This window comes from Nicotiana sylvestris, chromosome 6 (genome assembly GCF_000393655.2).
Source record: "Nicotiana sylvestris chromosome 6, ASM39365v2, whole genome shotgun sequence".
NCBI classification, from domain to species: Eukaryota; Viridiplantae; Streptophyta; class Magnoliopsida; order Solanales; family Solanaceae; genus Nicotiana; species Nicotiana sylvestris.
Genome location: NC_091062.1, coordinates 142663179 through 142674875, shown reverse-complemented (window position 1 = coordinate 142674875; position 11697 = coordinate 142663179). Strand labels below are relative to the sequence as shown.

The 11697-nt window shown below is 42.3% G+C and overlaps 1 protein-coding gene across 1 annotated transcript; it reads right to left on the bottom strand.

Moving 5' to 3' along the window:
• Positions 1-244: 244 nt before the first annotated feature.
• On the bottom strand, positions 245-1177 carry LOC138871410 (uncharacterized). The gene is made up of 3 exons (XM_070149286.1): positions 1070-1177; positions 779-952; positions 245-538 (listed from the first exon to the last, which is right to left on the bottom strand). Exons 1-3 carry the CDS (start codon positions 1175-1177, stop codon positions 245-247), a joined length of 576 nt encoding a protein of 191 aa, XP_070005387.1.
• Between the last annotated feature and the right edge of the window lie 10520 nt (positions 1178-11697).

Here is an 11697-nt window from a genome sequence, read left to right as displayed (position 1 = left end):
GGCTAGGATCAGAGATATCCAATCTCACAAATCGATTGGCCAAAGCCTGAACATCTAACGCAAGCAACCTCTCACCGACCAGAATATAAGCAAGACTCCCCATGGTGGATGACTTTCTACTCAGAGCATTGGCCCAGGGGCGTACGCAGAATTTTCCGTAAGCGGTGTCGACATTTAAAGAAATAAATAAAGAAACAAATATAGTAACAATATCATATTAAAAAGTACCTTACTACAGCTCTCCTCAACGAGTTTTCATATTTTGGAAGGTATTCATAACAGCCTCATTAGGAATAATACTAAATACATCCTTTTCTATATAAGGCACCAAACAACTACTCAAAAACTCATCATCCATTCGACTTCGCAAATCGGTCTTAATCAATTTTATTGCCGAAAAAGCTCTCTCAACTGTAGCAGTAGCAACTGGCAAAAGTAAAGCAAACTTTACAAGTTGAAAAATAAGAGGATAAGTCCCATGCTTCTTTGTCTCTACTAATTTCGTGGAAAGATTACCAAGTCCCCTAAGATTTGAAACCTTTTATCATGATCTCAGACACCAACAATGTAATTCTGAAGCTGAAATCGAAGGTCGACCATAGAATATTTATCAAAATCATCAGGATATAACTCAGCTAATCTCAATATCTTTTCAATGTCAAAAGTGGAAAAAGAGTCAACTGGGTTCAAGCAAGCAACTCCAAGAAGCAAATCTGTTGTCACCTCATCAAAGCGACTTGAGTTCTTGAAATTGCCAATCAATAATTCTATAAAATACCTCAACACGGTAGTGATGTGAAATAGTATACTCAACAACCCTACGACGTGATCTTCCAGGGATAGCATAAAGCTCATCAAATTCAGGTATTGAAATATCATATTTCATACAGAATTTAGATACCTCATTAATAAGTGAATCCCAACCTTTCTTTCGCAGTTCTTGCAATTGATCCTTTGCCACTCCAACAAGTCACATAGCATTTACAATATCTTGCTCCTTCTTTTGAAAGGCTACACTAAGCACATTTGTGATTGCTAAAATAGTACGCATTAAATGTAACATGAAGACAGTTTCAAATGTTAAACATGCTTTAAGATATCCCTTTGCCTTATATTTTTCTTCAAAACGTGCATTAACAGCAATAGCATCAAGCACATCAATAATAGGGCCAAACATAAGGATAAAATTATTAAAGGATTTGTAATGAGAACCCCATCATGTATCACCAGCTCTAGCAAGACCCAATTCTTGATTCAAGCCCTTACCAGTTTCAAGCTCACCTTTACGTAATGCCTCTTCTATTTCTTCTGCTTGAGATTCACGAAGTTCATCTCTACGCTTGAAAGAAGCTCCCACCATATTCAGTATATCAGAAACCAACAATAAGAGTTCTTGCACTTCATCACATCTTCTAGAAACCGCAACAAGAGTTAATTGAAGTTGATGAGCAAAACAATGAATAGAATGAGCACCTCTACTTTCTTTTTGCATTAAGATCTTAAGACCATTTAAATCACCTTGTATATTGCTTGCTCCATCATAGCATTGTCCACGTATAGAAGATGGACTTAAAGAATGTTTAGTAAGTAAACTAACAATTTCATTCCTTAGCGACAGAGCAGTAGTATCACGAACATGAACAATACCCATAAAGCACTCCATCACACTTCCCCTCCTATCAACATAACGCAGAACAATAGCCATTTGCTCCTTACATGATACATCGCGAGATTCATCAACTAATATTGAAAAGTGATCATCATTTATATTCTTAATGATACTCTTAATTGTTTTCATCTTATATGCAGTGATAATATCCTTTTGAATATATGGAGAAGTCAATTGATTATTTTTTGGAGCTTTTTTAAATGCATCATCAATATCTTTACATCGCTTTGCCTACTATGTAAGAAGTTCAATATAGTTACCTCTATTGAAAGATGATTCACCTTTACGATATCCCCGAAATGGTAATCCTTGATTCAAAAGATATCTTATCACATCAATTGCAGTTTCTAAACGAGTTCGGTATTCTAACTTTTGTTGATCAGATTGTTTAGCAAGTGCACTTTGAATGGATTGTTTTTGTTTTATCAAATCTTCACACTTCTTTCTTGATTGATTGTGAATGCTATTTTGTCCACTAATATGCATATCAAATCTATCCTTCTTATTCAAACTTGTAAACCCTATGCTTGAAAATACATTTCCTTCCCCTTGTTTAATGCATTCATCTTGGAACAAATAACAATAGAAGCAATATGCCGCATCTTTTTTTAGGCTATACTCCAACCAATCGTACTCAAGAAACCATCGAGTATTAAAACAACGCAATTGACCATAAAAATTTCTTTGAGGGAAATTGTGATTTCGAGGTCGGCAAGGACCTTGTTGAATATATGCTCTTCTTACTGCATCACAGTCATTTGGATGATATTTTTGGAATTGCTAATCTTTTCCCTGGATCAGTCTCTAAACGATTTAAATTAACTCCTTCACTTTGTGGAAGTTGTTCTGATTCATCGACTGTTTCTTCCAAGTTAGATGATTTTTGAGGTGTTGAACTTGGTTTTGAAGGCTTGGAAGGAACTACAGGATAAAATCTCTTCGTTGGAATTCAAGTAGAATTGCAAATTAAAATTTCAATAAGATAACTCGTATAAATTGCAGAAAATCCAACTCAAAAAGAAAAATAACGTTTGTTTCAAGAAATTCTAACTCTGAAAGAATATATATAGTAGAACAACTCACTTGTGATTGCAAATAGAAAATTTTGGCAAGTTCCGATGTAATTAACCTCCAGAGAATTTTATACTATTTAACTCCAATGGAAGCAACAGGTTCCAATGTAATTGAATAGGCTTTTCAAAATTAGGGTATGAAATAAGTAAACTCTAATGGATTTTATATTGTTTATAATTGTCCTTTTCCTACTCAAAAGGGGAGAACGTGAGAGTTTAGTTTCTCTTTGTGGTTTGTCCTATACAAAATCGGAATGCTACAGCTTTTGGAAAAAGGACTACTATTCTATTGCTCAAAAGTGTAAAAGGATGGGAATGCAGTTGCTGAGATTCGAACTACAGACCACTTGCATAGATTTTGGGCGCTAGACCAGCGAACCAACTAGCCCATTTGATGAAGTGGTGTCATTTTATTTTATTTGTATCTAATTGTTTATTTTGCATAATATCAATTATATACATTTAATAAAAAAAATTGGCGAAGCGGTGTCAGATGACATCGCTTCAACCATGGTAAATCCGCCCCTACATCGGCCACCACGTTGGCCTTTCCCGGGTGATATAAGATGGTGATATCATAATCCTTCAACAACTCCAACTATCTCCTCTGCCTCAAATTCAACTCCTTTTGCTTGAACAAATACAGAAGACTTTTGTGATCAGTAAACACCTCATATGCCATGCCATACAGATAATGCCTCCAAATCCTCAATGCGTGAACAATGGCTGCCAACTCTAAATCATGGACCAGATAGTTCTTCTCATGAATCTTCAACTGCCTCGAAGCATAGGCAATGACCTTGCCATCCTGCATCAACACTGCACCAAGCCCAATACGGGAAGCATCACAATAAACTGTGTAAAGCCCTGAACCTATAGGCAAAACCAACACTGGTGCGGTAGTCAGAGTTGTCTTGGGCTTCTGAAAGCTCGCCTCACACTCGTCCGACCATCTGAACTGGGCATCCTTCTGGGTCAACCTGGTCATCGGGGTTGCAATAGATGAGAACCCCTCCACAAACCGACGATAGTAGCCTGCCAATCCCAAGAAACTCCGAATCTCTATAGCTGATATTGGTCTAGGCCAATTCTTGACTGCCTCAATCTTCTTCGGATCAAACTGAATACCCTCTGCTGATACAACATGACCTAGAAATGCAACTGAACTCAGCCAAAACTCACACTTCGAGAACTTAGCATATAACTGACTATCCTTTAGAGTCTGAAGAACCACTTTGAGATGTTTCTCATGCTCCTCCTGGATGCGGGAATATATCAAAATATCATCAATGAAGACTATCATGAATGAGTCCAAATAAGGCTTGAACACTCGGTTCATCAAATCCATAAAAGCTGCTGGGGCATTTGTCAACCCAAATGACATGACCAAGAACTCATAATGCCCGTACCGAGTGCGGAGAGATGTCTTAGGGACATCGGATGCCTTAATCCGCAACTGATGGTAGCCAAATCTCAAGTCGATCTTTGAAAATATCTTGGCACCCTGAAGCTGATCGAACAAATCATCGATCCTCGACAGTGGATACTTATTCTTGATGGTGACCTTGTTCAACTGCCGGTAATCAATGCACATTCTCATCGAACCATCCTTTTTCTTAACAAACAACACCGGCGCACCCCAAGGAGAAACGCTGGGGTCTAATGAAACCTTCTCAAGCAAGTCCTACAACTGCTCCTTCAACTCTTTCAACTCAGGCGGGGCCATGCGATACGGCGGAATAGAAATGGGCTGAGTGCCCGGAGCCAAATCAATGCAAAAGTCAATATCCCTATCGGGCGTCATACCCGGCAGGTCTAAATCAGGAAACTCACGAACCACGGGCACAGAGTCAACAGAGGAAACCTCTGCACTAGAATCACAGACATAAGCTAAATAGGACAAGCACCCCTTCTCGACCATACACCGAGCCTTCACATAAGAAATACGGGTAGAATGACCAGGAGTCCCTCTCCACTCTAAATGAGGCATAACCGGTAAAACTAAGGTCACAGTCTTGGCATGACAGTCCAAGATAGTGTGGTAAGGTGATAGCCAGTCCATCCCCAATATGACATCGAAATCGACCATGTCTAGAAGCAACAAATCCGCATGAGTCTCAAGACCCTCAATCACAACTACACAAGATGATGGACTCGATCTACCACAATAGAATCACCCACCGGTGTAGACACATAAACAAGAATACTCAACGAATCACTAGGCATGACCGGATACGGTGCAAAATAAGATGACACATACGAGTATGTAGACCCTGGATCAAATAACACTTAAGCATCTCTATCACAAACCAGAATCGTACCTGTAATAACTGCATCTGAAACATCAACCTCGGGCCTGGCTGGGAGGGCATAACATCGGGACTGGGCCCCACCACCCTGAACTACCTCTTTGGGACGACCTGCAGCTGGCAGGCCTCCACCTCTAGCGGCCAGAGATCCACCTCTAGGACCTCTACCTCTACCTCTAGCACCTCTACCATATGAATCTCTACCTCCAAACGAGGTACCACTGAATTTGCCTGAATGACGGGGCCTCTTATCCGACGCCTAACCACCTCCCTAAGACAAAACCATCTCAACTCTGAGGGCCACATTGGTCGCCTACTAAAAAGTGATCTCACTCCCGGCCTCCTTGGCCATCTGAAGATAAATCGGCTGAATAAGACTGTCAATAAATCTCCTCACCCTCTCTCTCTCTCTCGGTAGGAAGTATGACAAGAGCATGGCGAGCTAAGTCAATGAACCTGGTCTCATACTGGGTGACCGTCATGGAACCCTGCTGGAGGCGCTCGAACTGCCTCCGATAGGCCTCTCTCTGAGTAACAAGTAGAAACTTCTCCAAAAACAATATTGTAAATTTCTCCCAAGTCAAAGACGGCGAACCGGCTGGCCTAGCTAAACAATAATCCCTCCACCAAGTCTTGGCGGATCTAGACAAGCGGAACGTAGCAAAATTGACCCCATTGGTCTCAACAATACCCATGTTCCTGAGAACCTCGTGACAGCTATATAGAAAATCCTGGGGATCCTCAGAAGAAGCGCCGCTGAAAGTAGTAGTGAAGATCTTGGTGAATCTATCCAGCTTCCAAAAAGCATCAACAGACATAGCCGCCCCATCACCGGTCTGAGCTACTACACCCAGTTGAACTGCTCCAACTGGCTGAACCGTTGGAGTCTGAATCTGAGGAGCTACCTGCTCCGGAGTACGTGTAGCAGGAGTCTGAGCCCCTCCTCCAGCCTAAGAAGTGGCTGGTGCTACAGGAAGCAAACCTGCTCGGGTGACACTCTCCATGAGGCCCACCAATCGGACCAAAGCGTCCTGAAGAACTGGGGTAGCAATAAACGCCTCTGGGACCTAAGCTAGGCCCACCGAAATTGTTGGGGCCGGAACCTCCTCCTCAAAATCAACCTAAGGCTCCGCCACTGGTGCTGCTGCTCGGGGCTAAACTCTACCCCTACCTCGGCCTCTAGCACAGTCTCGGCCTCTACCCCTAGTGGGAGCTGCTACTCAGGGCTCGGGCTGCTGAGCGGTAGATGAGGAAGCGCATGTTCTCGCCATCTGCGAGAGAACAGAGTAGAAATCCAATTAGCATTTGAGGAACAAATCCGCACGACAAGAAAGAACAAATGTGAGATTTTCCTAACTCTGTAGCCTTTGGGGGATAAATACAGACGTCTCCGTACCAATCCCTCAGACTCTATTGAGCTTGTCCGTGAGTTGTGAGACCTATGTAACCTAGAGCTCTGATACCAACTTGTCACGACCCGGAATTCCCACCCTCGGGAGTCGTGATGGCGCCTACTAATGTGAGCTAGGCAAGCCAATTCTTAACAACTTACTTCATTAACAAATCACTTCTTTTAACGATTATCAGTGATAGTATGAAAACATCGGAATTTAATGAATATACGAAAGACTTAAATTAAAGAAACTGAATAATAATACAGAAATCAACATATGCCTCTACCCAAGAACTGGTGTCACACTACTCACGAACTTCTAAGAATACTAAATACAACCGTTTGAAAGAAAAATATAAACTGTTTGTCTCGAATACATGAGATAACAGGCTGAAATAAAGATAGAGGAGACGCCAGGCCTGCGGACGCTTGCAAGGCTACCTCGGTGTCTCACTGGACTGAAAGCTGGCTCCCGCTCTACTGCTGCGGTCCAAAAACTGGATCTGTGCAAAAGAGCACAGAGTGTAGTATCAGTACAACCGACCCCATGTGCTGGTAAGTATCTAGCCTAACCCCGGTGAGGTAGTGACGAGGCTAGGACTAGACTCCAGATAAACCTATGCAGTTATATACTATATGGAGGAAAATTAAACAGGTAATAAGCAATCAAAGCTGGGAAAGGGGAAACATGCTCCGGAGGTAGCAGATAAAACAGAATATCAAAGAATAGTAAGGAAACTACAATTTAACTTCTACACGGATAAAGAGAAATAAGGCAACTTTCACTTTCAGTTTCACCTTGTTGCAGACGTGCAACCCGATCCCATTTCTCATATATTGTGGTAGGCATACCACCCGCTCTCATTTTAGTATATCTTGTGGTAGGCGTACCACCCGCTTCCATTTCATCATATCTCGTGGTAGGCGTACCACCAACTCCCATTTTATTATATCTCATGGTAGGCGTACCACCCGCTCCCATTTCATTATATCTCGTGGTAGGCATACCACCCGCTCCCATTTCATTATATCTTGTGGTAGGAGTACCACCCGCTCCTATTTTATTATATCTCGTGGTAGGCATACCACCCGCTCCCATTTCATTATATCTCATGGTAGGCGTACCACCCGCTCCCATTTCATTATATCTTGTGGTAGGCATACCACCCATTCCCATTTCATTATATCTTGTGGTAGGCGTACCACCCGCTACCTTTTACATTTCATCAAACAATCACAAGAAATCTCGGCAAGGGAACATAAATATTGAATTAGTCATCCCGGCAAGGGAGAATCAGCTATAACCAATCTCAACTCAACTTGTACTCAGTTCAATTATTGAAAATGCTCAGTCATCGAAGATCATTAAGTAAAGCACCCAAGTGTCATTTAAGAACACAACAACTTTCAATTTAAGACTCACAGTCATGCTTAACACCAACATATAGATACTCGTCAACATGCCTATACGTCGTACTCAACAAGAAGCAAGTAGCAAGTATGACTCAACTCCTAATCCCTCAAGATAGGGTTAGACCAAACACTTACCTTGATGCCTTGATCACCACTCAAGTCTCAACTATAGGTTTACCCCTTGATTCCACCACCAATCCGCTCGAATCTAGTCACAAGTTACTTAATTACATCAATAAGTGCTAAATGAATCAACCCCAATGCATGAAAATGAGTTTTCTAAAGTTTTACCCAAAAGTCAGAAATCACCCTACAGGCCCACGTGGTCGAAACCCGAGGTTCGGACCAAAAATCAATTACTCATTCCCCCACGAATCCAAATATATAATTTGTTTTGAAATCGGACCTTAAATTGAGGTCCAAATCTCCAATTTTAGAAAACCTAGGTTCTACCCAAAACACCTAATTTCCCCTATGAAAATCTTTGATTTGAAGTTGAAATCATGTTAAAAGATGTTAAGGAGTGAAGAAAATGAGTTAGAAATCACTTACCAACGTTTTGGAGAAGAAAGGTTGTTTGAAAAATCGCCTCTTATGTTTTTGGGGTTTTGAAAAGTGAAAAATAGCTGAAATTTCAGTTTATTTATACCTCTCTCAGACCCCTAGTGCGGACTGCATTAAATGGACCACGGCCACACATCCTCCACCGCGGACCGCACAAAGGCGACCGCGGTTGCGCTGGCCCCTCCCTGAAGACCTGCAGTTGAGCACCCTGTGCGGACTGCACAAAGGCGACTGTGGCCGCACAGCTTCCACCGCGGACTGCACAAAGGTGACTGCGGCCGCGCTGGACCCTCCATGGTCGCAAGCGATTTCTCGCGGACCGCACTAGAGGGTTCAGATACTGTGGCTTCCTGAACTTGCAACACCTGACTTTCTAAGCCTAAGGCATCCCGGAACCTACTCGAAACTCACCCGAGCCCTCAAAACTCTAACCTAAGTATACACACAACCTCAAAAACATCCGACGGACATATTCGTGTACTCAAATTACCAAAATAACATCACGAGCATCGAATTAAACCTCGAGATCAATAAAATTTCTCAAAACTCTTTTAAACCTCAAATTTCTCAATTAAGGTCTGGATCACGTCAAACGACGTCCGTTTTTAACCAAATTTCACAGGAATGACTCAAGTCATATATAAGACCTGTACCGGGCACCGAAACTAAAATATGATCCCAATACCATTGCTTTCTAATCAGTTTTCACTTCAAATTTCCTTAAACAATTTTTGAAAACAATTTCACTTAAAAATTTATTTCTCGGGCTAGGGACCTCGGATTCTGATTTCGAGCATACGCCCAAGTCCCATATTTCCTACGGACCCTCCGGGACCGTCAAATCACGGGTCCGGATCCGTTCACCCAAAATATTGACCGAAGTCAAATTTTTTCATTTTAAAGTCAAGACTTAACATTTTTCACAGAATTTTATATTTAAGCTTTCCGGCTACACGCTCGAACTGCGCATGCAAATCTAAACGACTCTAAATGAGGTTTTCAAGGCCTCGGAAGCACATAATGGGTAAGAAAATAGGTGATGACCCTTTGGGTCATCACAAGGAACTCCTTGATAAGGGGTTCATTCGGCCTAGTATGTCACCTTGGGGTGCGCCAGTTCTATTTGTGAAGAAGAAGGATGGCACTATGAGGATGTGCATTGATTAAATGCAATTGAATAAAGTAAAAGTTAAGAACAAGTATCCTTCGCCTCGTATTTATGATTTATTCGACCAGCTTCAGGGAGCGAGAGTGTTCTCGAAAATTGATCTCCGTTCAGGTTATCACTAGTTGAAGATCAGGGACTCGGATATTCTTAAGACGGCTTTCAGGACCGGATATTATCAGTATGAGTTCTTGGTGATGTCTTTTAGGCTGACCAATGCCCCAGCAGCGTTCATGCATTTAATGAACAGTATGTTCTGGCCTTATCTCGGCTTGTTTGTCATAGTCTTCATTGATGATATTCTGGTGTATTCGCGTAGTCAGGAGGAGCACACAGATCATTTGAGAATTGTATTGCAGAGATTGAGGGAGGAGAAGCTTTATGCAAAATTCTTCAAGTGTGAATTTTGGCTTAGTTCAGTGGCTTTCTTGGTGCACGTGGTGTCCAGTGAGGGTATTCAGGTTGACCCGAAGAAGATAGAGGCAGTTCAGAGTTGGTCCAGACCGTCCTCAGCCATAGAGATTCGTAGCTTTCTTGGTTTGGCAGGCTATTATCGCCGGTTTGTTTAGGGATTATCATCTATCGCATCGCCCTTCACCAAGTTGACTCAAAAGGGTGCTTCATTTGTATGGTCGGACTAGTATGAGGAGAGCTTTCAGAAGCTCAAGACAGCCTTGACCACAACTCTAGTGTTAGTTTTGCCATCAGCTTCAGGTTTATATATCGTGTATTGTGATGATTCGAGAGTTGGTATTGGTTGTGTTTTGATGCAGGAGGGTAGAGTTATTGCTTATGCTTCTCGTCAGTTGAAGCCCCATGAGAAGAACTACCCCTTTCATGATTTGGAGTTGGATGCCATTGTCCACGCGTTGAAGATTTGGAGGCATTACTTGTATGGTGTGTCTTGTGAGGTGTTTACTGATCATCATAGCCTCCAACACTTGTTCAAGCAGAAGGATCTTAATTTGAGGCAGCGAAGGTGGTTGGAGTTGCTAAAGGATTATGATATTACTATATTGTACCATCCGGGGAAGGTCAATATAGTGGCTGATGCCTTGAGCCGAAAGGCGGTGGGTATGGGGAGTTTGGCATATATTCTAGTAGGGGAGAGACCTCTTGTAGTTGATGTTCAGGCCTTAGCCAATCGGTTCGTGAGGTTGGATATTTCGGAGCCTAGTCGGGATGTTGGCTTGTGTTGTTTCTCTGTCTTCCTTATATGATCGCATCAGAGAGCGCCAGTATGATGATCCGCATTTGCTTGTCCTTAAGGACAAAGTTAGAATGATGATGCCAAAGATGTGACTATTGGTGATGATTAAGGATGCAAGGCCGGATTTGTGTACCCAATGTAGATGGGCTTCAGGAGTTGATTCTAGAGGAGGCCCATAGCTCGCGGTATTCCATTCATCCAGGTGCCGCGAAGATGTACTAGAATTTGAGGTAGCATTATTGGTGGAGGAGAATGAAGAAAGACATTGTGGGATTTGTAGCTCGGTGTCTCAATTGTCAGCAGGTGAAATATGAGCATTAGAGACCGGGTGGCTTGCTTCAGCGGATGGATATTCCATAGTAGAAGTGGGAGCGGATCACCATGGACTTATTAGTTAGGTTCCCAAGGACTTTGAAGACGTTCAATGCTATTTGGGTGATTATGGATCGGCTGACCAAGTCCGCACACTTCATTCCTGTGTGTACTACATTTTCTTCATAGCGGTTGGCAGAGATCTATATCCGGGAGATTGTTTGTTTGCATGGTGTCCCAGTTTCCATCATTTTAGATAGGGGCACTTAATTTACTTCGCAGTTTTGGACGTTTGTGCAGCGAGAGTTGGGTACTCAGGTTGAGTTGAGCACAACTTTTTACCCTCAGATGGACGGTCAGTCCGAGTGCACTATTCAGATATTGGAGGACATGTTGCGTGCTTGTGTCATTAATTTCAGAGGGTCATGGGATCAGTTTCTACCGCTTGCGGAGTTTGCTTATAACAACAGCTACCAATCGAGTATTCAGATGGCTCCATATGAGGCTTTTTATGGGAGATGGTGTAGATCTCCAATTGGTTGGTTCGAGCCGGGTGAGTCCAGGCTATTGGGGACAGACTTGGTGTAGG

What these genes read in the sequence shown, in the direction of transcription:
- LOC138871410 (XM_070149286.1), bottom strand. Translation starts at nt 1,177, where the DNA reads ATGTTTGGCCCTATTATTGATGTGCTTGATGCTATTGCTGTTAATGCA. An exon ending in CATGTTTAACATTTGAAACT is followed by an intron (nt 953 to 1,069) that starts GTCTTCATGTTA and finishes GGAGTGGCAAAG; the next exon opens with GATCAATTGCAAGAACTGCG. An exon ending in CACATCACTACCGTGTTGAG is followed by an intron (nt 539 to 778) that starts GTATTTTATAGA and finishes TCATGATAAAAG; the next exon opens with GTTTCAAATCTTAGGGGACT.